The sequence below is a fragment of the Anolis carolinensis genome, chromosome 1 (assembly GCF_035594765.1).
Source record: "Anolis carolinensis isolate JA03-04 chromosome 1, rAnoCar3.1.pri, whole genome shotgun sequence".
Classification (NCBI taxonomy): domain Eukaryota; kingdom Metazoa; phylum Chordata; class Lepidosauria; order Squamata; family Dactyloidae; genus Anolis; species Anolis carolinensis.
In genome coordinates this window covers 19,011,360-19,039,221 of record NC_085841.1, presented here as the reverse complement: position 1 = coordinate 19,039,221, position 27,862 = coordinate 19,011,360, and the positions used below count along the sequence as shown (strand labels likewise).

The 27,862-nt window shown below is 39.5% G+C and overlaps 1 protein-coding gene across 5 annotated transcripts in view; it reads right to left on the bottom strand.

Moving 5' to 3' along the window:
- Positions 1 to 23,998, bottom strand: part of arhgef33 (Rho guanine nucleotide exchange factor 33) — a 37,001-nt gene extending 13,003 nt beyond the window's left edge. Inside the window, exons 1-9 of one of the 5 annotated variants that reach the window (XM_062970608.1) lie at positions 22,698 to 23,998; positions 19,708 to 19,853; positions 13,293 to 13,342; positions 8,110 to 8,274; positions 6,027 to 6,148; positions 4,568 to 4,710; positions 3,238 to 3,282; positions 2,402 to 2,602; positions 282 to 411 (exon numbers count right to left, since the gene is read on the bottom strand). In XM_062970608.1, the coding sequence (XP_062826678.1) occupies positions 282 to 411; positions 2,402 to 2,602; positions 3,238 to 3,282; positions 4,568 to 4,710; positions 6,027 to 6,148; positions 8,110 to 8,274; positions 13,293 to 13,342; positions 19,708 to 19,729 (878 nt within the window). In that variant the 5' untranslated portion in view covers positions 19,730 to 19,853; positions 22,698 to 23,998. Of the gene's footprint in view, positions 1 to 281; positions 412 to 2,401; positions 2,603 to 3,237; positions 3,283 to 4,567; positions 4,711 to 6,026; positions 6,149 to 8,109; positions 8,275 to 12,081; positions 12,144 to 13,292; positions 13,343 to 19,707; positions 19,854 to 22,697 lie in introns of those variants that run through there. The other 4 variants (XM_008125957.3, XM_062970601.1, XM_016990708.2 and 1 more) reach the window with 4 other exon arrangements.
- Positions 23,999 to 27,862: the final 3,864 nt, after the last annotated feature.

Here is a 27,862-nt window from a genome sequence, read left to right as displayed (position 1 = left end):
GACTCAAAGCATCTGACACTAAAAACGATAACAATGTATGAATTAAAACCTAATGCATATAAACAATTAAAACCTAATGCATGTCAACAAATAGGATTCTCATAATGCACCATTATCAAAAAGATGTGTTTAGCCTGACTAATGCAAAACAGGAGCAAGCCATGTAGCTTATAAAGACAAAAACAAAATTGAATGAAGAGATATGTGTGGAATAGACACAAATGTCCTCTGCACATTTGAAGAAAAATGTTTTATACAAATAGGTGTAACGAATACCATACCTCCTTTCCTTGACATTCCTCTTCATTTCTGGTCCCTGCCATGTGGTCTTAATTTTGAGAACCAGGGAAAGGCTCACCACATACTTCCTCTCAGACTCCAGTAAATCCAAAGCAATATTTTGCCTTTTAGCTATAGCAAACCAAAATAACATTTATTATGATTAACATTAAAATATTAATAATAGCCATGATCATGCACTTGCTTTTGAATAAGACATCATAAGAGAAAAATGCGAGCAAAACGTTACTTTATTCTTCTTCAAATTAGGGAGGTCTAAATCTGTTTTAACATACAATATTTAACTGATCTGCAGTTTGTCTATATCTAGAATTATATAAATTGATGTCAGGTAAGATGGAAGCCATTTCCTCCCTTCTGCTTTTCCCATGTAGCTTTCCATATACCAAAACTGGCTCTTAAATGTTTTTCAGTCCATCAATGGAACCACATCCCATTGAATCATGTCCAGAACCTACTTTTGAAATGGAGATCCTGTGGGGCTCAGGTACTTCTTTGCATAGTTCCAAATTTACTTTTTGCTGGCTAAGACTAGAAATTAGGTTTCTTAGATGACAAGAACCATTGAGTAAGCACATGTTAGTGATGGACCAAAACAAGGCCTCGAGTGCAAAATAGTCCACTTTCAGATTATAATATGAGTGTGGCTGTATGGATTAAAGTGGGAGGGGGGGTGAGAATAAGGAATTAATTTCCCTTTTCTCTTGTGAGATTTAATTACAAAACAACAAAGCCTGAAAACCAAGTCACCTTGCAGTTCCAATATTAGGAGAAATGCATGATATTAAACAAATGCTAGTTAAAAAAATTAATATGTATGAAAGCTTTACTAATCCAGAAAACACATAAAATCAATAAAAATGGAAAATAAATAAATAATAAGATTAATATTACTGACTAAATGTTAATGTAGAACAAAATTATCATATCTCAAAACTAAAGGACGATCCAGGCTTAGCCATTCTTAGAGAAGGTCTATTGTAATCAATGAAGCTGAAGTTAGATACTTAAATCACATTGCTTTAACCTATGGTTGTCTTAAATTATGTTGCTTTAAATATATCTAAGTGTGGATCCAAACTAGAAAATATTGCATTGGTTTTACAGTTTGGTCCTTTGGATCTCTCTTTTAGAGAAATAAAGCAGGATAAAAATCATGATGCTGATTATGATGAAGGAGAATCAGGAAAAAGAAATATAACTGCATAATGAAATAGATGAACATGATTTAAAAAAATCAAAATAACAGTAGAATTGGTTAAAATACAGGTGGACAAAATATATCAAAGCAAAGTACAGTAACAGAACAATCTGAAATAAGAAAATCAGAAGGCTATCTCCATGTGCTGAGATGATCCTCCGCCATCAATTTTGCTGAACCAACCAAATTGTCTGAAGGTCCAATGACCGTCTCCCAAAACAGTTACTCTACTCTCAGCTCAAGAACAGAAAACGGAATGTCAATTAAGCTAACCTTAAAAGATGTGGCATAAACACAGAGAACTGGGAAGCCTTGGCCCTTGAGTGTTTAACTGGAAGTCAGCTATTACCAACAGTGCTGTGGATTTTGAAGACGCACCAATGGAGGGCGAAAGGGAGAAATGTGCTGAGAGGAAGATGCATCAAGCAAATCCTTTGGGACTGCCTTGCATCTGGAAATGTATGTCCTCACTGCAAAAGACCATACAGATCAAGAATAGGTCTCTACAGTCACTTAGGGATCCACCGCCAAAACTCTACCCTTGGAAGACAATCTTACTTGGCCACGAGTGATAAACTCTGATGATGACTCTTTCACCCCTTCATAAAAACACTGTGAGGTAGGCATCAGAAGAAGAGTGAATGACCTAAAGTCACAATGGATGCAGCGGGGATCAAAACTTGCGCTCCCAAGTCCCATATCTAAACATCCATGATTACATCTCACTGGCTCTCAAATGGATTTCAAATGGATCCTATGTTCAGTAGGCTAAGATCAACAATTCAACATTTTGTTCAACCAGTCACAGAGTTAAGTCCAACACAACGGGGTGACAGCAAGTTTGGGAACACAGCTTTAAAGTCTTCTGCAATGCTTTCTATCTTTCTTTATTAGTCTTACCTGCAATAGATGGGTCTTGCAGTAGGTTTTCCATGGAACTATATCTGCTTGGACCTAAGTCCTTCTGGTCCCTTGAAATATAGTCATCACCCCACTCTTTACCATCCTTGGTCTGTTTCCACATTTTGGATGATGACTGAGCATCAGATGAAGAGGACGCTCTAAGGCTCTCTTCTGTGTCCAAATTTGTACTGGTAAGTCCTAGGAATCAAAACATGTTGTCACCAAGATAGGTATATCCTCATGGCCAGTTAGCCCATTAAACTAATCTCTGAACCCCAAGAAACTCTGACTCAAGTTCATGATGACCAAATCTCAGATCCTCATAAGTTCAAGAAAGATTTGTAAAGATTCCCTTTTAGGGCCATCTTGGCAGCATAAAACCTGTTGCCCCAAAGAAGGCATTAGCCATTAGGCTAGATGTAGCAACTAAGGGCCAGTGCTTTATTCCTAATTACACAATCCAAGAGTATAAAGCTCTGGTAATTGCTTTAGATCAGTGCTGAAATGACACAGTTGACTGTTTCAGGAGCCTAGTTGTTAACCATTGTCCTCACCTTACTGAATTCTGAACCAGTTCTCTTTCTTGTTCAGCGTTCTGGCTTAGCCTAAGGAATCAGGCCTCTCTGGAGATCTCAGCCTATCAGTTCCTGTCTTGCTTGGGCTGTACCCTCCTCCTTTAGAACCTGAATAAGCAGGTTCTAAAACATCTATAGAGGTTCTGACTCTCTTTGAGAATGTTACTGCCTTGGCCTCTTTCTGTATCAATGGGAATTGTCTGTCAAATAGTGAATGTCAAAGAACACCTCTTCATAAGAACTCTCCCATCTGCCTACCTTTCATGTTGCTTTCTCCGAGTCCCCTGGGTCTGCAGTCAGAAACTGGACAAGAACAAAAGTATGATAGAGGACTGGTAAACTAAGCATCTCACAAAGAGCCAGAGCAAGAAACTGCTTCTAAAATTTTGTATTTATCTGTTTTATTTTCAGATTCAAAACAAGAGAAGGGAAATGCAAACTAGAAGATTCAGGTTAATGTCATAAGTTGGTTCAACACTAGTCACTTCCCTCTAGAACACAAAATCTGGGTGTTTAATAGACTTCTTCAGGTGTTATTCAAAACAAGGTAGGTATAACTTGTGACAGAAATGTAGGTTGCATATGGAAGTTCCCCACTACATGTCTCCATCCCTACTGACTCCTTTCTGTTTGAATCCACCATATGAGGAGTGCAATGGTCTAAGAGGAGAGTTTTAACATGTTCATCTGAACTCATACAAGTCAATGTCCTGCATGTCACAGCATAGCATAATAGTTCCACATAGAAAACTACACAATTGGTCATTCAACACAAACATCAACAGGATTTATCCCTCAATCACAGACTATACACACACATGTAGCAATTTCATTTTGTGAAGCTCCCAACTGAGCATCTGTTATTGACTCTCTGAACTCATGATTTTGAAGCCTAAAAAATTATTCTTGTTGCAATAACTAAAGCCTTACTTAGCCTAGAATCTCACTTTGAATGCCTGCTCCTTATGCTCTCCCACTTCCAATGTGTGAAACTTCAGTATCCTTAAGGTAAATTTTAAAGTGATTATTGCTTTAATCCTGACAAGAAGAAACTCTTTCTGTGTGTTTTCGACAGAACATAAGAAAGGAAAGATGTCTACCTTTCTGTTGACCGTTCCTGCCAACTCTCCAATTCTCGTTCTGTTCCTTCCCACTCCCTCCTGTCTCCAGACAAGCCTTATTAAAATATCATTCTGTTCTACTTTCTTAATAAAATTTTGTTTCTGGAAAAGCTCTGGACTCATTTTTATTGCTCCCTGAGCACCTTACAATGGCTTTAAGTTACTAGAACTCAATGATCCAAAGAGACACACTCTGTGACACTATGTAGAAGAAAACATGAATAGTTTCTGGGGCATCCCTAATGGATACACACCTCATCCTCCTGCACATCTGTGAACCACAATGGGAAACTCAGTAAAAACTATCTCAATCATCTACATTTTGGAAGAGTTTAGAGCTAGCATGGGCAAATTTCAGCCTTCCAGGTGTTTTGGACTTCAATTTGCCCATGCCTGGTATAAAAGATGCTTCACATATAGTGTACTGAAATAAGGTTACATATGGTGCACAGCAAAAAAATATATACCTTTCTCATATGTTGCATTGTGCAAAAGGTTTACAAAATCTTCATTAATTAAAACTGTCTCTGGAAGGTTCAGCGACCGAAAAGGACTTCCTTGCAGGGGTGTAGGGACTGTTTGTGACCCATGCTCCTCCTTCTGTATTCTTCTGAGGAGAAAAACAAACATTAAAAAGCAAAGCTATCTATTTGGGAATACACACTTGACTTATGTTTGTCTGTTGTGGCAACTAGGACAGTTCAAATAGGTTTAAAGATGGCACAAGTCTTTTTATTGATCTAAAATGTAAGCATTATTATAGTTTAGCATCAAAATAAGGATGGAATTCAATGTTGTGTTAGTAAAACCCCATGTTTTAGATCAGCCAGAGGCTGATGGTTTAACTGAAGATTTAGAGAGGATTGTGGGTTTTCCTGTGGCACAAAGTGATGGGCTTTCAAGTCTGGGAAATTCAGATCTGGGATGTACTATTTCTTTCTGTGAGAAAACTGACTTGGAAAGTGCAGGCCTCAATGATTCAATAGTAGATAAGGATTTGAATGAAGAGCTGAGTGATAAGGAGGGTTCCCAAGAGAAGTCATCTGTAGCTACAGAAATTCACAAAAGTCCCAATTTACAAATCAGAGCTGAAAATAGAGTATGCTGAGCTCAGAGATTATGTAGAAAAGTTGGGGAGAAAATTCACGGGAGACATAATGCTTTCATGGGTGGCTATTAAACAACAAGTTGTTTACTTAAAGGGCATATCAGGCAACGCTGCATTAGAGTGAGAAGCTAAGCCTGAGTTATCTTGTTCATGGTTCATGTCAAGCCTTGATTTTGGATTTAATATATCCTAGAAGTTTTCATGTTTCCGGTCATGTAATCCTACTAGTTATATCTCCCTGATTGTGGATTTATGCTGGATCTGTGATTCCTGGATGTTTTTGGATTTTGTCACCTTTCGAACTTTATGAGACATTTGGATTATTGTTTAGTTCTCACCTTTTGCTAAACCTTTTTACATTATATATTTTCCTTTCTTATTCCTGATTTTATATGTTTTTATCTGTTTTTACAATAAACTGTTTGCTTATATTTCTGGACTCTTGTGTGGTGCAGTGGTCATAGGTGTTTCCAGGCCTGGAGTGCAACACCCTGCTCATTTCAGAGACATTTATGATCTCTTCTGTAGTACACCTGTCCATCTATTTGAAAAAAATCCAATTTTACTACTGAGGTGAAGGATTGAATGATTGACTGCTTGAATGTATATCCTGCCCTTCTTCCAAAATGGGATTCATGACTTTCAAAGAAATGCCGGTGTAAACCACTTCCTTTGTTTTGATCCTATGAGACTCCTTAGGAATCTATTCTATTGGGAGATAATAGGAGTTGAAAAGAAAATTCAAGAAATGTAGAGAAATAAAAAATGCTATGAGATTATCAGTGGCTTCGAAAGAAATGCTAATTTAAACCACTTACTTTGCTTTGAGCTTCCGAGATTCCTTCCGTTTCTCTTGTTGGAGCTGTTCAATTTTCTGTTGCATTTCATCTTGCTTAGCACTGATTTCATCAATCATGGACTTGGCTTCATTAAGCTCCTCCTAAAGAAATAGGGAAATGCTAGGAATAAGGATTACATTATCCAAACTCCTCCTCAAAGAAGCGGACATCCTTCCAGAACAATACAGAGGGAAGTATACCACACTGAACCTCAGGCTGTATCGCAAAGGGCAAAGACATAAGAAAATAGATTTAATTTTGAAACAAAAACCCCTGCACATTTTTCTGTTTCCATCTGTTTCTCAAAACATATTTCTATCTTGCTCCCATCACAGGTATATGCACACAAGACTGAAGCCCAGCAGAGAAAAAACTTTTGTTGAAACAAATTTTTTGCTTAACATGTTGTCTAAGGCTTTCATGGCGAGAATCACTGGGTTGCTGTGAGTTTTCTGGGATTTATGTCCATGTTCCAGAAGCATTCTCTCCTGATGTTTCACCACATCTATGGCAGACATCCTCAGAGATTGTGAGGTCTGTTGGAAACTAGGCAAATGAGGTTTATATATCTGTGGAATGTCCAGGGTGGGAGAAAGAACTCTTGTCTGTTTGAGGCAAGTGTGAATGTTGCAATTGGCCACCTTGATTCCAGTTGAATGGCCTTGCAGCTTCAAAGCCTGGCTACTTCCTGCCTGGGGGAATCCTTCAGTTGCTGCAATTACAGTACATCTCTTTTAAAGTGGGCTTCAAGGGGCATTTGTCATCATGATGACTGTGGTGTCATGATTTAAATGTGAATGACGATTTTATGAGGTCTTAATAATAATAATAATAAAACTTTATTTATACTCCGCCACCATCTCCCCATGGGGACTCGGGGCGGCTTACATGGGGCAGAGGCCCAAACAACATAAGTCTAGTTTATGAAATTATACATACAGGATAGATGCCAGCCAATATTTTAATTGTATTCTGTTTTAAACTCATGGATTGTAAATTCCCGAAGCAACCCACCAACCCAGCTGCTCCATCTGACAAATTATTTTTTGAGGCAGGTTGCCATTGTGGCCATTGCTGGTTCAACGCATTAGAATAGTACTAGAAGTGGAAGAAAGGTATGGTATATATTAAATTTTAAAAATAAAATAATTTTTGCCAGTTCCAATACAAAATGACATGATACAGATTTCTCACATATCAGCTGATCCATACGTACTCATATCTATTACTTTTAGGAGGTTTTAGCCACTAACTGCACTAGACTGTGCACTCAGATTGCAATCCTTTGAATAGTCCTTTTTAAACTACATTTTAATTTATCCACCTATTACAGCATTGGGTTGTTGTGAGTTTTCTGGGCTGTATGGCCATGTTCCAGAAACATTCTCTCCTGATGTTTCACCCACATCTATGGCAGGCATCAGAGGTTGTGAGGTCTGTTGGAAACTAGGCAAGAGGAGTTTATATATCTGTGAAATGTCCAGGGTGGGAGAAAGGACTTTTGTCTGATTGAGGCAGGTGTGAATGGCACAATTGGCCATCTTGATTAGCATTGAATGGCCTTGCAGATTCAAAGCCTGACTCCTTCCTGCCTGGGGAATACTTTGTTGGGAGGTGTTAGCTGGCCCTGATTCCGGCCATGAAAGCCTTTAACAACACATTATTGCAGCATTTCATGCCTGTCTTCATCCAGTTTGTGGTGAAAAACTATTTCAAACTACATTTTGTTCTTCAGAGATAATTATGTATTTAGACATGCATTTTCATGTCAGTTTTTAAATAAATGGAAAAACAGGATGAAACTGACTTATCAGACTGGAAACAGACTGATTCACTCCTATTCTGGTGAGACAAAAAACAAAACTAAGATAGAATGCAGACTGTCTGTTTTCACTGCTAATTACCCCTGGAAATATATATTTGAAGTGTATTGGAAATCAGTTTGGAAAAACAACTAAAATAATTTTAAAGAAAATATCTTTATGCTCTATGATTGTCACTTGTTTCCAGTCTTCAAACACGTGTTGTGAAGGAGAGAGGCTGCCAAAGTATGATCATCTACCTTGAAATCATTCAGAGAATTCTTCATCTCTGCCACTTTCTCCTCCATCGCACACCGGCAGCTTTGGACCTTCTCCTCCAGAGCATACTCCCCATGTTGAATCCTTGTGAGCTCCTGCATGGCTTCAGTGAAACCAGTTTTGAGTTCAGAAGCCAGAGCCTGCAACTGGAAAAAAACAAGATACGTTATTAGTTGTTCCCACTACAGAGAACAATGTGGATTCTTCCATCTATTCATAAAGCTGAAGGAAAAAAATAAATTGCTTATCCTACCAAATAATTTGTCTATCTCAGGCATGGGCGAACTTTGGCCCTCCAGGTGTTTTTAACTTCAACACCCACAATTCCTAACAGCCTACTGGCTGTTAGGAATTATGGGAGTTGAAGTCCAAAACACTTGGAGGGTCAAAGTTTGCCCATGCCTGATGTTGAACCAGTTTGAGTTGTCACTATTATTACTGTCAATTTCACAGTGAACCAAGCAGAAGAACTATGACTCAAACTGGAGCAGCACATAGAGTTAACATGAAAAGATATAAACAAGCTACATTCAATGAGGACAGCTGTGATGAGCAGATATGTCTCAAGGAGGTGTCTAAATGTAACAAAAAGGGATGGAAGCCAAATGGAAAAGTCTCCCAGTAATAGAAACTCCAAAGGAAAATAATCGTTGTGGCTCCTAAATTTATTATTTAATTTCTATACCTCCTCCAATATTTAATGGCATTTCAAAGCAGTAAAAATTTCTATAGCCCCTCTAATATTGGGTTGCTGTGAGTTTTCCAGACGTATGGCCATGTTCCAGAAGCATTCTCTCCTGACGTTTCGCCCACATCTATGGCAGGCATCCTCAGAGGTGTGAGGTCTGTTGGAAATTAGGCAAGTTGAGTTTATATATCTGTGGAAAGCCCAGGTTGGGAGAAAGGACTCTTATCTGTTTGAGGCAAGTGTGAATGTTGCAAATTCAAAACCTGGCTGCTTCCTGCCTGAGGGAGCCCTTCAACTGGGATGTGTTAGCTGACCCTGATTGTTTGTTGTATGGAATTCCCCTGTTTTCAGAGTGTTGTTCTTTATTTACTGTTCTGATTTTAGAATTTTTTAATACTGGTAGCCAGATTTTGTCCACTTCCATGGTTTCCTCCTTTCTGTTGAAATTGTCCTCTAACGTTATCTAATGATATTTCAAAGCTGTAAAATGCCAGCTTTGGGGTTTAGAATTAAAATAGGAATGCCTAATATAAAGTGTCCCTCTATTACTTTTATTTCAATCAGTTATGTCCAAAAGTTGCTATTACAAATACAGACTCCCAGTTATAATACTTTCCAACATCTACTAGGAAGTGGCATCAAATACAGCATGAAAAAATATCTATGCCATGATGCCCTCTGTGGGAAACAAGATTATGGACAAGCCTTTTATCGAGCAAATAAGGTATGATTCTTTACATTCTTAAAATGTCAGCAGCTTTGATGCTAAGTACACTACAACTCCCATATCAATGGACCAGTGCCTCCAGTTTCACTTACTCACATTGACAAAAAGGATCCTCTCTGTACATTTTTAAAGCCCTCCAGGCAATGTTATAGCAAGTGTGGACAAACTTCGACCCTCCAGGTGTTTTGGACTTTGGCTGTTAGGAATTGTGGGAGTTAAAGTCCAAAACACATGGAGAGCCGTAGTTTGCCCATGCCTGTGTTATAGTATAAGGGCTAGGCTTTAGCGCAGCAGGTTAAACCACCAGCTGCAGTAAATCTTGTCATTCCAGAGGTTGACAATTCGAAGCCCAGGTCAAGGTGAGCTCCTGGCCTTTAGCCCAGCTTCCGCCTACCTAGCAATTCAAAAGCAAATACGAGTAGATAAATAGGGACCGCTTAAAAGTGGGGAGGTATTTTAAGACTCCCATAAGGAAAGGCCAAAAAATGCTGGAGATATGATCAAAAAGAGGAATTTTATGAACAAAGCTCTTCGGCAGGGAGATGGAGCGACAACACACCCTCCTTCATGGCACAAGCCTCCAAGATGCCGAAGATGGGAAAAGCCTATATACCTCTATCTATGTACAATTGTCTGTGCATAAACAGCATTGAATGTCTGCCGCATATGTATGTTCTGTGATCCACCCTGAATCCCTTTCAGGGTGAAAAGGGTGGAATATAAATACAGTAAATCTATATATATAAAAGAGTGATGGCATCAGGGCAGTGGACAAAACAACAAAACTACAGGCCCCCCAACCTCGAAATTTGACAACACAACCCATCATTCACGGCTCTAGGTTGATACAACAAAAAGAAAAGAAAAATAAAGTCCTAATTACAGGGAGAGGAATAATAGTTTTTATCCAATTGCTGCCAGTTAGAAGGTTAAGCTCCGCCCACTTGGTCTCCTAGCAACCCACTCAGCCCAGGGGACAGGCACAGTTAGCCTTCACTTAGGCCTCTTCCACAGATTATCAGATTTTAACTGGATTATATGGCAGTGTAGACTCAAGGCCCTTCCACACAGCTATATAACCCATTTATAATCTTATATTATCTGCTTTGAACTGGATTATCTTGACTCCACATTGCCATATAATCCACTTCCGTGTGCATACTAAACATAAAGACTACCATGCAACAGACATTCAGTACACCACTACCTCAACAATTTCTCACCAACACCACCAGAAAATGCCACAGCAAAGCGTGGCTGGGCACAGCTAGTAAATAAATAAAATACTTCTGCTGAAAGTTACCATAAAATCATCCCAGAGGACCTAACAAATTTTTAGAGAGAATACCTTTTTAAGAATTTTCTAGGTCCTCTAGTACAACTCTATAGTCACCCTGTAATAACTGAGTGACTGTGCAATGTCCTTCCGGAAGAGATTCTACAGCTAAACAGAGCGTCAAAATCTGAAAAAAGAACTAATGACCTATTTCTTCTGGCAGTACTACCCAGTCAATTTTAACCCATGAATATAAAATTGATATTTTATAGCCATTATTTATCTTGTTGTGTGTTTTAATCTTGTCTATGTGTTTATAAGCAATGTATTTTGATTAGATTTAACTTGCTATCTATTTTGTTTCAATCTATTCCATTTTAACTCTGCTGTAACCTGCCTTGAGGAAAGGCACATAAGAAATATTATTATTATTATTATTATTATTATTATTATTATTATTATTATTATTATTATTTATGTCACAGCAAACAAGATAGATATGCTGGAGGTCATTTATTTCAATAGGGCTCACTGTTATCCATTGTTTCCAAGGTGAGTTCAGAATCATGCTGTATTCATTTGGGGATCATACTGTATTCATGGACACTTGTTTTCCATTTTAAAAAATATTGCAGCCTCTGAATATTCCTTCAACCAGAGAACACAAAATAGAGGACTGTTCTGCAGTAGCTATACAAACACAGGAGTGATTGCTGTAATGCTGATTGCATGGTCATTTAAATCTATATACTGCAATTCGTTGTGTTCAGTTTTGGATTTATAGAAAAGCCCAGCCATTTCTGCTCATATAACCTGAGTCTAGGCAAAGGAAGCTATAGCCATCTCTATTTTTGCTGAAAACAGTGTTTAAATTTCAGGAGAGTATAATCCATTCCTTTCTGCAACAAATTCCTTATCCAGAGTTTTTAAAAGGTTAGTGGAGTGAAGAGGATGATTGGATTAAAATAGAGAAGGACTCAAAGGACAGGTTTTCTTGATTTCATTATCATATACAATTATGCAAAACCAATGCAAAGTCATTACTATCTATGGCAGCAAATACTGTATATACGGTAAGTCCAGATTTATATTTCCAATGATTGCAAAACTGTGAGACCATAATTATTACAAACATGGGTCTTGTGCCTATTTATGAGACTTCATGTGACATTCAATAAGGACAGTAAAGTTAGTGGTGAAAAATTCTAGTGTAAGGGAATTAATTTCTCTTCCCTGATGTCTATTTTCTGCTCAAAACTGACCCATCTTATTGCTTCCCCGCCTTGGTGGAGTTTGGGATATGTGCTGATATGAATCTCCAGTCCTGCAAAGAGAAACATGATCTTCAACAGAGAAAAAAAGGGAGCTCTCCTTCACTCTTAATTATTCACTTGAAAGTGCAGCCTCTTAACATTTTATGGGATGTGTGTGTGGATGCATGAATGCTCTTTCATAATATCTTTCTAATCTTTTCTTAACACTGAGACTTCTGGAAAGCTTTCAGAACAAGCCATTTGACATGAGCCATTATTTTTCTAACTGAAAATAATCAATCCTGGCTCAATTCTCCCCAACCTCATTTCCCAGGATCTTTCGGGATTGGCAACCAATGGGATTCCCTCTTTATAAAGTATCATATACCTATATAACATTTTAAAAACTGCTTATAATTTGGAGTTTGCCTGTAAAAATTAGTTTATGCTTCCAGATCTTTGGGATAACTATAGAATTATTGCATCTTGACATTGCTTTAACTGCCAGGGCTCAATGCTATGGAAATCCAGTATGCTTCCAATATTCCATAGCATAAAGTGGTGTCAAACTGCATGAATTCTACAGTGTAGATGCAGCCTTTATTTCAGGAATCTGGCAACTTCTTCTAAAGAAGTGTGAGTTCTTCTGAAACAACTCTTTGGGTTTGCTGGGTTTTCCTGGTTGTCGTTGCCTCAGCATCCTGTTGTTCCAGTATCTTGATGTTTGTAGCAATTCCTAAGATCTACTCTAGGATTCTTCCAAGGTATTTCTGAAATCAAAGCATGGGTTGCCGAAGTAGTCTTATGCGTTCCTATATTTCTTAGGATAGCAATCATATCCCATGTACACTGCAATACGTATACAGGCACATATCCTGCATTTCTGTACATATACATCAGAAACCCTGCATTCACTCAAAACTTAAGGTACACATGTCTCAAACTATTATATGAAGATTCTGGTTTACATAAGAAGGAGGTATTTTTTTACTCCTACATTAATGAGTTCAGTTTTAACATTATTCTCTGAATGTACTACTAAACTGCCAATATCTGATATGTTTTCTTTGTTCATTAATGGCATTCACATTTGGCACTGAATTTTTGATTTATCTGGTTTTCTTTTGATATTCTTTTTGGTCTGACTTTTCCTGAGACCTATTACAAAGCCTAATTCTTAAAGTGGCTGGGATTCTTCACAGCATCCTGCTCATTGTTACCTGGGCAATCTGTGTTGCAGGATTAATCACTGGCACACTTTCAGTTTCTCCTGTGGGAATAAAGAACTTCAGTCAATTAACGGGACTTATTAGGCTTACTATATATAAAATGGGGGCATAATGATTTGCCGTCCACTTAAGATGCAAATCTGTCTCTTTCTGGAACACGTAGTTCCACATCGGCTTTGAAGCTGCCAGCTTTTGGCTGTACGGATTTTGCACAAGTGAAGGAATTCTCTGTAATAAAATATGGTGCAATCTTGGCAAGAGATGGGAGCTTACAGCTGAAACCATCATGCTTGAAGAGGAAACTAATAGTGGCTTCTTCACTGATATATATCATACATAATAATGTATGAATTCAGTAGCTGTGTAATGTTTATATGGACTTTTATCTGAAAATAACCCAAAATCTTCAACTGGTACAAATTGTTGTTGCTGTGTGCCTTCAAGTCACTTATGGTGACCACAAGGCTAGTCGATAATGAGTTTTTCTTGGCAAGATTTGCCCAAAGGGGACTTATCATTACTTCCCTCTGTGGCTGACTAAGTATGACTTGACCAAGGTCATCTGGTGGGTTTCCAAGGTTGAGTGGGGATTCATGTTAGATTTTACAGATTGATTCATTGAGTCATACTCAGAGCCTGACACATCTCAACATTTGGGTCAAAAAGAAGTTCTGCCAGAATACCATATGACCTGTTACATTAAATATCTTTATGTATATCTAGTTATGTTGCAGAGTGCTAAGAAACTCAACTGCAAGGGTGTGCAATGGGGCACTGGCAAGATCTTCTGATGCACATTGGTGCACCATGCACATCAGTGTGCAATATTCACAAGTGTACATTTCACACCAATGTGCATCAGGTACTTTGCCAGTTCTACTATGTAGTAATGTAACAGCTATCCTCTACTGAATACAGATGCAATTAACTGCAGTGTTAATTCCTGTACACATAAACCCACTTACAAGAACCAACAGGATTTTGGCCTTCATCTATAATGTATGCTAAGATACATAAATATTTATCTCTTTTTCTCCCTATCTCACTCTGTGATATAATTAATCATTATACAAAAGATGCAGTTAATAAAGAAAACTTTAGTGTTTAAAACAGTTAGGGTTACATTCCTCAGGGTTTTTCATTGGCATATATCACTTGTTCCTCCTGTCACATACCCTTGATGACAAGCTGCCACCCTAATAACTCTGTTAAATATCTAGACCAACAAATGTATGAATCATATACACTGTTTGTTTTCATAACAACACTATCACCCTATGCATCATTCTATAGACATAATAATATAACTACAAATAGTTTTCAGAAGACATCCTCAAGCTAAGACCCTTTGGGAATACTGGATAACAACTCAGGCCAGGCAGTTTGGGGATTATAGGAATTGTGATTTAGAAGACCTAGAGAACAACAGAATAGTCACATTGATCTCAGGGTGCAGACAAGAACCAAGGCAGTCTCAGCATGAACTGACTAATTAATGCTATTTCTTTGAAAGCTCTGTGTTTCCTTGAGATACTCCTACACTCCTATCTGGGCATTGCAACGCAACATACTGCTATATTAATGTTATGTTAATGGGAATTGCCAACCATTGTTTTCCTCTTCAAGCAAATAGTTACTGGAGAGCCCCCAGCCTGGATCAAAACTGTAATGGGGCAAAAGGTGAGCCTCAACTCACTCTGCATAGTTCCAATATGGATCCAAAGCTTTCCACTACCTACACCACTTCATGTTAGCTATGTGCTAAAGACAAAATAACCACGTAATATCACATCCATGTTGGGTACATTTAGTGGCTGCTTCAAAGGTTCAGCCTGTGAAAGTGAGCATGAGGTAAACACCTAAACATTTTTGCCCATTACTGATGGTTTAAATATGCGCACTCTCTCAAGAAAATACATAACATAGAGAGAACTGGGTGTCCATTGTGTATAACTCCTGCTGTGATACAAATGAAGTTATCATTCCTTGGAGGACATTAATTAATTTAAATCATCCTGAAATTAATTTCTGCTTCAGCTGTGGCTAGGGCCTGGGGCTCTGGTACATAGGTATACTTTTATATTACCATGAACGAAAATTAACAACGCCCCACAAACTTTTCTTTAGATGCCTCAATTCTACATGTGAATGTTCAACTGAAGTTTTAAGTTACAATGCAATAAAACTGGGAACTGAAGGAAAATGTAATTTGGGGGAGGGGGGGTTGAATCCTTATAGTGGCCAATGTCCTCAGTTTGCCTCCTTGATTTTCTCAGATACATCCCTGACCCTTTACCATTACGAATGGGATTTGAGAGTAGCCTCAACGCTGTTGTTGAGTTTACCTATCTTACAAAGCAGGAGAGGGCAAGGTGTGTGTCTTGAGGGCACAGAAGGGTTCCCATAAGCTTGGAAGTTTACCTCCATGGCAAACCTTCCCCCATTTGGGGGCATTACATTGGTTAGTCGTGCCTCCCAAAACCTTGAAAGAATGGGGAGTTGTTTTAAGCCAACGAGAGTGTGGTTTTAAGCCAAAACAAGTCTTATTTTTCTAGTTTCCTTTCACTCTTCTGCATCAGAGAAATCTGCTATGTTCACTCTGGCAACCCAAGCTCTTTCAGGTAGGGAAGACTTTTAGAAAACCTTATCTCTACCTGAAACAGCTTGGGTTCCCAGAGTAAAAACAGGAGATTGCTTTTGTACCTTTGATGGTAGTATAGATGAACCAATGACCGTAGATGTTGCTTGTCATGCAACCAGGAAACAAGCAACACCTACAGACATTCCCTCATCTACACAACCAATAAAGGCACAAGAGCAATTTCCTGTTTTCATTCTAGAAACCCTTGGAATAAGGTGAGAGAGGAGGGTGGCCCCAAATGGCTTCTGGATTTATGAGTAATTGGGAGGCCAAAAGGTTTGGAGACTGGGGGCTCTTCTGCACAGCCATATAACCCAGACTATCAAGGCAGTAAATCCCACAAGATCTACTTTGGACTGGATTAGCTGAGTCTACACTGCCATATATTCCAGTTCAAAGCAGATAATGTGGGATTTTATTCAGCTGTGTGGAAGGGATCTGGGATGGGGTAGGAAGGACGTAAGAACATCAGCATATCTGGCTTTGCTTGTCTCTGTCATGACCTGAGAGGCTGCTGAATATATGAAAGTCAAAATGTTCAAGTTTGGATCACATGGTTTGAGCTTGGAACATTTTACTCATCATGAACTTAAAACAATTGATGGGGTTTTGGGGAAGATTGACAGAGAATGATGGGAGTTGTAACCCACTCACATCCAGAGAGCCATATGAATCTCACACTAATGGATCTGGACCAAACATGGCACTCATACCCATCATGATCCAACTTAAAACTATTGAGGGGTTTCAGTGTGATTGACAGAGGATGATATGAGTTGAAGTCCACTTACATCTCAAGAGCCATGAGAATCCCACTGACGATGGATCTGGACCAAACTTGGCACATGTAACCATTATGACCATAATGAAGTTAGGAGGAAACTGATGATGGGAGTTGTAGTCCAGTCACATCCAGAAAGTTGTCTGTATTCCACTCACAATAGATCTGGACCAAACTTGGTACACATGCCTATCATGGTCCAACTTAAAATACTGATGAAGTTTGCGGGGGATTAAAAGAGAATAATGAGAGTTGTATTACACCCACAAAATAACTAGCCAAGGCAACATTGGGTACATAAACTAGGACCAAGACTCTGAACGGGTGCGTAACAGAAATATATTAAATACGTTTTGCTTTACATATCAAAAGAGAACAGAAGCTGCATCTGTGAATAATTCTGCCTGTAGACTGGAATGACCTACTGGAAAGTGTTTTTGCTCTGTATTTTAATTTTTAAACAGGCTTTTAAAACAAAATGTTTCATACAGGGGAGAATCCAGTGCTAAAATAATGGCCATCTGCTTAATGCAGTAATAGTACTAAAGTACAAAATGAGACTAAGAGATATCTGTGTTCCATGCTTGTGATATGGTTTCAAATAGTTTCTGACTTATGGATACCCTAAGGCAGCGTTTCTCAATCTGGGGGTCGGGACCCCTGGAGGGGTCGCAAGGGGGGTTCAGAGGGGTCGCCAAAGACCAGTATTTTCTGTTGGTTTTGGGGATTTTGTGTGGGAAGCTTGGCCCAATTCTATCGGTGTGGTCCAAAGGGTTCTTTGATTGTAGGTGAACAATAAATCTCAGCAACTACAACTCCCAAATGCCAAGGTCTATTTTCCCCAAAACTCCACCAGCTATCATATTTAGGCATATTGAGTATTTGTGCCAAGTTTGGTCCAGATCCATCATTGTTTGAGTCCCTAGTGGTCTCGGGATTTAGGTGAACTACATCTCCCACATTCAAGGTCAATGCCCACCAAACCATTCCAATATTTCCTGTTGGTCATGGGAGTTCTGTGTGTCAAGTTTGTTTCAGTTCCATCATTGGTGAAGTTCAGAATGCTCTTTGATTGTAGGTGAACTATAAATCCCAGCAACTACAAATCCCAAATGACAAAATCATTCCCTCCCCCCAACCCCACCAGTATTCAAATTTGGCCGTATCAGGTATTTGTGCCAAATTTGGTCCAGTAAATGAAAATCCATCCTGCATATCAGATATTTACATTACAATTCATAACAGTAGCAAAACGACAGTTATGAAGTACAGTAGAGTCCCGGTTATCCGACTTCCGTTTATCCGACACACCGTATTATCCGACGCACTGCCCGGGGGGGGGGGGGGGAGCGTGGCAAGGAGGGAAGGAACTTTTGCGCCCATGCATGGAGGAGGGTGCAGAGGGGAGGGCCAAACTTGAAAGGCGCCATTTGAGAAACCTTTGAAACTGAAGCCACAGGAGGGTGCCTGGAGAGAGGCAGGCTCAGAAGGAAGCTTTAATGGAAAATTTCTCCCCCCCCCCCCCCCGGCGCCTTCCTTGTTTACCTTACAGGAGCTCAAAGGCTCCCACCAGCTGTTTCTAGGGGCGGGCAGCGAGGCGGGCTCCGTGTGGAAAAGGGCCCGGAGCCGCCATGCGCATGGCTGCCTCTGACGCGGCGTCTGTCTCCCCCTCCGCCTCCTCCTTCGCATCTTCCTGGGGAGGAAGAGGGAGAAAAAAGATCTTTTCTCAAACTCCCTGCCGAGGGAGAAAAAAGCTCTCCTCCCCCTCCTCCCCCTCTTCTCTTGAGCTCTCTCAAGCAGCCGAAGGGAGAGAGAGAGCTCAAGAGAAGAGGGGGAGGAGGAGGAGGAGAGCTTTTCTTTCCCTTGGCAGGAAGGGAGCTCGAAAGAAGAGCTTTTTTCTCCCTCGGCAGGGAGTTTGAGAAAAGATCTTTTTTCTCCCTCTTCCTCCCCAGGAAGATGCGAAGGAGGAGGCGGAGGGGGAGACAGACGCCGCGTCAGAGGCAGCCATGCGCATGGCGGCTCCGGGCCCTTTTCCACATGGAGCCCGCCTCGCTGCCCGCCCCTAGAAACAGCTGGTGGGAGCCTTTGAGCTCCTGTAAGGTAAACAAGAAAGGCGCCGGGGGGGAGGGGAGAAGAAATTTTCCATTAAAGCTTCCTTCTGAGCCTGCCTCCCTCCATGCATAGGGCCTCCGTATTATCCGTCAATTTCAGTTATCCAACATTGGGCCCGCCCGTTTATGTTGGATAACCGGGACTCTACTGTAGCAACAAAAATAATGTTATGGTTGGGGTCACCACAACATGAGAAACTGTATTAAGGGGTCGCGGCATTAGGAGGTTAAGAACCACTGCCCTAAAGCAACCCTATCATGGGGTTTTATAGGCATGAGTGGTTCAGAGAGGTTTTACTTTCACTTTCGGATGAGGATGAGAGAGTGCGACTTGCCCAAGGTCACTTAGTGAGTTTCTATAGCTGAGATGGCATTCGAACCCTGCTCTCCTAGTATCCTAATCCAAGACTCACTTAAAACACTTTCACACTTCACACCATAATGAACATCTAGGCCTCATTCTAATTGAGTAGCTATTTATATCCTGCATGAAAGTTACCTAATTAGATACAGAAATCTAGCCAACATAAGCAGCACTAAGCATTTAAAAGTCTTTCTCACTGCAGTTCCCTAAAGGAAAGGGCAGCCAATGTCAATTGCAGTAGATTTCCTCCAAAATGTAGGCCACGAATGCTGAGGATCAAGACATTAGGAACCCATTTAGGATTGCCAGAATTAAAGATGCCAAACTCCTATATTTCTAGTGGCAGAGTAGAATAGGGAATTTCAGCAACCAGGTAACAAGGTGTTGGTTTTCACCAAACTACAACTCCCAGTACAACATCTTCTACACAGCCATTGAATGTACATGGTTTTTAATTCTGGCAATGCTACCAATGTTTAACCTCTGTTGGAAAAAAAATGTATATTTACCTTCTTTTCTGTTTGAATCCATACTTGGATGTTGTCAAGTCCAGTTGATCATCTGTCCTTTATTATTCAGGGGAGTAAAAACCCATCTCATGGTTCTGAAGAATCTAAACATGTGAGTTTAAAGGATGAATCAGATGACCCAGCTCCTATTTTCAATGGAAGAAAAAATATAATGGGCTTATTTGTCTACTTTTTGTCAGCTATGCCAAAGCCTAGAAAAAAATTAAAATGAGTTCAATAGTCTGCACTGTATTTTTTGGGTTGCTGTGAGTTTTCCGGGCTGTATGGTCATGTTCCAGAAGCATTATCTCCTGATGTTTCGTCCATATCTATGGTACCTCTGAAGAAGCCTGCCATAGATGTGGGTGAAACGTCAGGAGACAATACTTCTGGAACATGGCCATATAGCCCAGAAAACTCACAGCAACCCAGTGATTCCAGCCATGAAAGCCTTCAACAATTTATTTTTTCCTTATTCTTCTTGGGAAGCTTAACTATCACAGTCATACTTTTATCAAGGAATGCATCTACACTGTATAATTAATGCAATTTGACACCACTTTAACTGACTGGATCAATGTTATGGAATCATGGGAGTTGGAATTTGACAAGGTGCCTCACCAAACTACAACTTTCAGGATTCCATAACATTGAGCCAGGGGAGTTAAAATGGTCCTAAACTGCATTAATTGTACAGTGTAGATGCACCCAGGATTGCAGGAAAACAATTAGACAGTTCTATGATTCTGTAGTTCTATGATCTTGTCCTGCATTTATCCTGGCCAGACACCATATTCACCATAGAGCATTTTTTGTTTATTTATTGTATTTACAGTCCTCGTGACTTAATGCTATGGAATTTTGGGAGTTGTAGTTTGGAGAGGCACCAGCACTCTTTGGCAGAGGATGCATAAGACCCTATAAAGTTACAACTCCTGTGATTCCATAGCACTGAGTTCTATAGGGTAAATTCTCCTAGGTCCTCCAGTGTGATTCAATGGTATACACTCTAACCTAGGTATAAAGTAAAAAATAAAATAAAATAAACCATTATTACCCACATTTTCAGTATCCAGGGATGAGGTGGGGGGTTGGGACATATCCTTTGTGGATATGTGGACCATCCTGTTATTTTCATGTTATGCCGACCCTAAAATGAACCTATCACAGGGTTTTCTTAGCAAAAATAATTGGTTGAAGGGGAGTTATCATTGCCTTTCTCTGGGGCTGAGAGAATGTAATTTGCCAAAGGTCACCCAGCAGCTTCTCATGTCCAAGTGAAGATTAAAATCCTGATCTCTCAGGCCACATCTACACTGCCATATAATCCAGTTTCAAAATACAGATTATCTGTATTGAACTGGATTATATAGCAGTGTAGATTCATATAACCCAGTTCAATGCAATTCTATCTGTATTATATGAGTCTACACCAGGCATGGGCAAACTCCAGCCCTCCAGGTGTTTTAGACTACAATTCTCACAATTCCTAACAGACTACCAGTTGTTAGGAATTGTGGGAGTTGTAGTCCAAAACACATGGAGGGCCAGAGTTTGCCCATACCTGGTTTACACTGGTTTACACCATTATACGTAATCCAACTCAAATTGCATTATATGACGGTGTAAATGGGGTTCCAGAGTCCTAGGCCCCTCCTACACTGCTGTATAATCCAGACTATCAAAACGGATAATCCACATTATCCACTTTGAACTGTATTACATGAGTCTACACTGCCATACAATCCAGTTCAAAGCAGATAATCTGGATTTTATATGGCAGTGTAGAAAGGGGCCCTAGTCAAACACACAAACCACAACACTGTGCTGACTCTCTAACATGCTTAACTTAATTTAATCTAATATACTAAAAATATTTTAAAGAAAGAAAATAACCTAGAACATAAACTGGATACAAATTGGAAAGCTATAAATGGTACAGAGATGGGAGAAAAATCACAGGAGTGTAATATTGGCATTAAAGTTTTACTACACTGAACATACCAATGTGTAGTAACTCAAGTTCAGTGGCAACCTGAGGGCATTGATTTTAATTTCTGTATTTAGAATGTTAACTTACTCAATTTAAATCAATGAGATTTCTAAAGTTTAACTGTGGCTGCACTGTGCCTTTGCTATACTGACTATGGGTTATTATTAAAAGGCACTAAAAGAACAATCCCACATCTTTCTGCTTAACATAAATTCCATGGAATTAAATTAGTATTATTCTCATGGAAGGAAACATTACAGATAGATTTTTCTCTGTTTTTTGTATACATTATTCAAGATAACCATTTGCTTTCTTGCAGCCCTTGCTGAAAGAGTTTATATAAGGATCTATCCAACAAATTTATTTTTTGCTGTTCTTGGAAGTGGTTTTTCTTTGGGGGGGGGGGGGGGAGTTAATGATAGGGAAGGAAAGTCATATTACTGTACTAATGAAGTATGAAAAATTCCAATTGATTCTAATGATATAGTAATATTAAAAAAAAGATACATTAGTTTTGTATTTTTACATATCTCTTACTAGGCTAACAGTATTTTTCCTTTCTGCTATTTAGCTTTATTATACTTTGCAATAACTGTAACACATCAACATACAATATATAATCAAAGGCATAAAACAAAAAGACAAGCATAAAGCAATCCTAGACATATCGACTCAGAAGTAAACCCTATTTTTACTATATCCAGGGACTTAAATTCTGGATAAATGTGGATACAATTGTGATTGCAGTCCTATGCTCACTTATCTGGGCTGTGAGTAAATCTGTTTCAACTCAATGGGATTTACTTCAGAGTATATACGTATATGGTTGTGGTGCATATTTGCCGATGCCTCAAAATACAAATCCCACTCTTACAGAATTATCTTGGCAGCACAGTGCTAATTCATGACCTAGAATATATAGAATGAAATTTAAATGATGTTAATTCTAAAGTACATAAACAAGATCTATGAAACACGGAGATAAATTTAAACTTACCCTAGCTGTGCTATGTCTCTTGCAGCTTCCATACCTTGGTGAGTTAAGAACAACAGTCCTCTAAAATGAAGGCAGGAAGGCAGCTATGGGAGTCTGGTGTTCTCTGAAGTAGGTCTATCACATGCTATAATGTTAATTTCAAATCCAAGCATATCTAATCTTAAGCTTCCCAATTATGCAATCCTGAGGTCACATCCTTGTGTCCCTCCCTGCTGATTATCCCAGCTATACATTTAACATTAGGACAAGCTCTTAAAACAGTGGTGATGACTGTTAAAACTATACATTGTGGTGTGTACATTCTTTTATAATTATTATTATTATCAGGAATAGAAAACAATGAATTTATGTCTAGCCTGAAGAAACGCTGTTGGTGGCGATTTTTTTTAATGGGAAGGGCGGGTAGCCAACTGCAGCAAGAATTCACAGTGCAGCAAAATCTTATTCAAAGAAACATGGATGGGGCCCCAACTCAAGTTAGCCTACCTGTTATAACCCAAATTGGAATGATTTAATAAAACAGCGAGGTCAGGTAGAGGGCTCCAAACTCAAACAATCTGGAAATTCAATTCATACAGAAATGCTCATTCAATGTTGGGTGACTATGTGTGCAAAAGCAAGATCTATACTTTCTCACCCAAAACATAAAATAATAATCTTCTATACACATAATAAAAGTGAAAATGTGTATGTGTGTATGTGGTGGAGGTGTCCACTTACACAGACAGCCTCCGGCCTTCACAAAGAGTTCCCACTAAGCAGGAGACACCAATGTCCTTTCCTCCAGTGACATTGCAGGTTACAGTGAGCGCCACATCCCATTGTTCCTTTCTCTCTCCATTGGTGTGGAATTTGCATGACCCTGCCCATTGCCTCTCAACCCTTTCCTACCTACGCTTTCCTATGACACACAGCAAACAGAGGAATTGATCAGCAACTGAACAGACTGGAGATGGTTAGGGGACTGACTCAACCGGACAGAAGTTGTAGCTCACCCTGCATCAAGATACAGCACTGTGACCCCCACCGACAATGGGCTGGACCACATTTGGCACACAGAACCCCATGACCAGGTTTGGGGGGAAATTCACCATGATTTATAGGAGTGGTAGTTCACCTACATCCAGAGCGCACTGTGAACCGAAACAACAATGGATCTGGACCAAAATTGCCACGGATGATGGGACTTGCAGTACCTTCACTCACTTACAGAGACCACTGTGACCCCCATGAATGATAGACCTGGACCAAACTTGGCACACAGACCCCTCCCCATGACCCACTATATGTCCTGGTGAAGTTTGGAGGAGGATGGACCATGGATGATGGGATTTGCTGTACTTTCACCTGATTTGGCTCTCACAGACCATTGCGACCCCCATGAATGATGGACCTGGACCACACTTGGCACGCAAACACTCTATGACCCAATTTATGTCCTGGTGCAGATTGGCGGGGGATGGACCAAAGATAATGGGATATGCAGTACCTTCACCTGCTTTCGCAGAACACTATGACCCCCACAAATAACTGAACTGGACCAAATTTGACACACAGAACCCTGGTGACCAAGATAACATACTGGAGGAGTGTTTTTTTTTTGTTTTTTTTTTGTTTTTTTGGGGGGGGGGAGGACTGACCTTGGTACCCAGGACTTATAATTCACCCTGCATCCAGAGAGCACTGAACTCAACTGACTACTAATCTTGGCACACACCCAACATGCCCAACTTTAAAAATTGGTCGGGTTTGGGGGTGATTGACCCACAATTTTTGGAAATTGTAGTTTACTTGCATCCTTATGCATTTTCTAATAGGACCATTCATAAAAAAACAAAAGGGAAGATTAACCATTTTCAAATAAATAGCATTACACATTACCAAACTGATATTACCAAACATCCAAAACCAAACAATTACTTCTTCTAATAACCCGGGCAACGCCGGGTACCCAAGCTACTAATAATAATAAATAAAACTTTATTTATATCCTGCCCTATCTCCCCGAGGGGACTCAGGTGGTTTACAACAGATATCTGCAAACATTCAATGCTGTGAGAAGCTGAACAAAGACAAAAATAACCAAACCCCCAAATCCCAAAAACAAATCCACATCTACATCAAAAATAACACATTATACTGCAATATTACTAGTAATACTATATGTAATGTACATTATCATATTATTATATCATTATTATATTGTACTATATGATATATCTCACTACCAGTATATTATACTATTCGTATTGTATAATCTATTGTACTATATCATATGAATGGACAATCCATGGAGACAGAGGGTGAATTATAACTTTTTAACAATAGTGGTTGGTGATCTTCAGTTTTAGTACCCAGTTTGGGCCCCCAGATGCTACTGAATGACAACTCCCATCACTTTTTATTATCCACCTTGCGAACTGGGGATAATGGGAATTGCAACCCAACTGCCCTTGTGGTTTTGGCATTGGGGAAAAGGTTAAAGGACATTTTAATATCAAACGTCATATCTACAAGCCTTGTATCTCAATCCAAGCCCGTTCTCCTGACTTAACAGAAAAAGTGGCAGCCTTCCAGATGTTCTGTATCCGAACTCCCATCAGCTTTAGTCATGATGTTTAAATCCTTCAGCTGGGAAGAGATGGGCATACTGCTTAATTTCTACACAAAAGTGTCACGAATCTAGAGAGTATCACACAAGACAAGCAGACTGGCATTGGTGCTGGACCGCCACTCTGGGCTGTACTATGACAGTCCTATCACACAATGCTGTGTTCATTCCTCCTGTGACTCCTATCAATAGCTCCCACTCCTGCAACATTTCTATCAGCTTCTTTGTGTGATGGGTGTCTTCCATTTCTTCATGCCAGTCGTAATGTGACATTAGGAAGCAGGATTCTTCTCCTCTTCCTCCTCCCTATAGCTATATCCATTTAGTTGGAAAGTTGGATGCTTTCTTTCGCTTCTTTCGCCTTCCTATCTTTTTCTTTCTTCCCTCCCTCACAGACTTTCAGCCTCAGAGCAAGGTACACTGTCCAAAATACAAATCTTCACTGATTTACTCACTGCTTTATGGGGTGGACGACTCTGGCCTTCAGGGCTGTGTTACAAACCTTGTGGCACAGATATTTGGTCTAGCAGTAGCCAATCCTATCTATATACTGCCCTCTTGTGTTTGCATCTGAGCATATACACACATACAGTAGAGTCTCACTTATCCAACATAAACGGGCCGGCAGAACGTTGGATAAGCGAATATCTTGGATAATGAGGAGAGATTAAGGAGAAGCCTATTAAACATCAAATTAGGTTATGATTTTACAAATTAAGCACCAAAACATCATGTTATACAACAAAATTGACAGAAAAAGTAGTTCAATACACAGTAATGCTATGTAGTAATTACTGTATTTACGAATTTAGCACCAAAATATCATGATATATTGAAAACATTGACTACAAAAATGCGTTGGATAATCCAGAATGTTGGATAAGCGAGTGTTGGATAAGTGAGACTCTACTGTACTACCATATCATTTTTAAAAACTGTTTGGACCCCCAAAATAAAGTGGATTTTACAGCTGAAACTCCTCATCTGTTTTAAGTTGGATAATGAAGGGCATACGTACCACATTTGGTCCAGATCCATCAAGCCACAGAGGAGTTTTTGTAGTACAAACAAAATATATGTATGTGTGTTGGTTTGTTTGTACTACAAAAGCTCTTCCATGGCTTGATGGATCTGGACCAAACGTGGCACGCGTGCCCTTCATTATCCAACTTAAAACAATTGAGGAGTTTCAACTGTAAAATCCACTTTGTGTGTGTGTGTGGGTTTTTTATAATTCTGAAATCGGTGGTATGCTAAAAATAAAAAACCCAAAACAGTGCAGAAAGACTGGATTACAAGGATATGCAGAAGTATGATTGTGGGACCATGGTATGGCAAATCAGCACAGTTGCGATATTGAAGAGAGGTATAATGTCAACAGTGCTCAGGAATGTATCTATCATATACATTAATGCAATGGTAGTCAAACAGCAGGTTGGTGTAATAACATCCCTAAGATTCCAGCAGTCATTTTAAAACTGAAATATGACATGAAGAACACGGCATCGGTCAGCATTTGCTTTTATCACTCTTACAACAATTACAAGCTACTCTAATTGTGCATCCAGACCTGATTTTTGCTTTCTCTATACTACAAAACACCTCTCTGGTTTTTAGACCCTAGAGATGGTTCAGTAATTTCTTCACTGCAATGTTGTGGGACATGTAGAAGGCATCGAGGAATGTGTTAAAGAAAAGCTCCAGCCATTCTGATTCACGTGTTCAGTGCTACTGAGTCACGGTTTTGGAGGGAAAGACAGGATATAAATAAAATAGGAAGAGTTGGAGGAGAAGTTATTTGAAACTGCCTTGACACTTGGTGCGATAATCCATGCTGTCTCAGATGGGAGTCCAGGGATATTATTAAGTTGCTATAACTGCCACAGATGTGTAGTTTTTATGTGCTTTGGTTGGGTTTTAAAGAAGTAAGCTCCCCGTGATTAGGGAAAACATGCAAATTCTGACCTGATTCTTATGACACACACACAACTTTAGGGTGTATGCAGAAAGATTTAGAAGACGAGAAAGTCCGATATTCTGTTCTTGTTCTTTCCGATTTTATTTTAGAGATCCATCAATGTTGTGTTTATCCCAGAATATATTGACTTCCCAGTACAATCAAGAGACTTTTTACACCAGCTCCTTGGATCGGTTCATTTGAACCCAGTATAAAATTAAAAGAGCGTGAGCAAGATCTGGGACTTTTCAGTCAGTCCGGATGGACTCTAACAAAATTACCTTAGAATTTACAATCAAAATAAAATAGAACAACCCTGAAGTGGGGATAAAGTGGGACCAGTCCTAAAGTGTCTTCCCCTTTTAATCATGCCAGTCAGGGCAAGACCTGATAAAATAATAATAACAAAAAAACAGTACAAGAAAACCACACTACAAACTACAGCTGACAGCTGGCACAACAAAACATTGCATGGAAAGCTCCTTGACAAAATTGAAGGAAAAGCTGATAAGGAGAAGACCTGCCTATGGCTCACGAATGGGACCCTGAAGAAGGAAACAGAAGGCTTGATCCTTGCAGCCCAGGAGCAAGCCATCA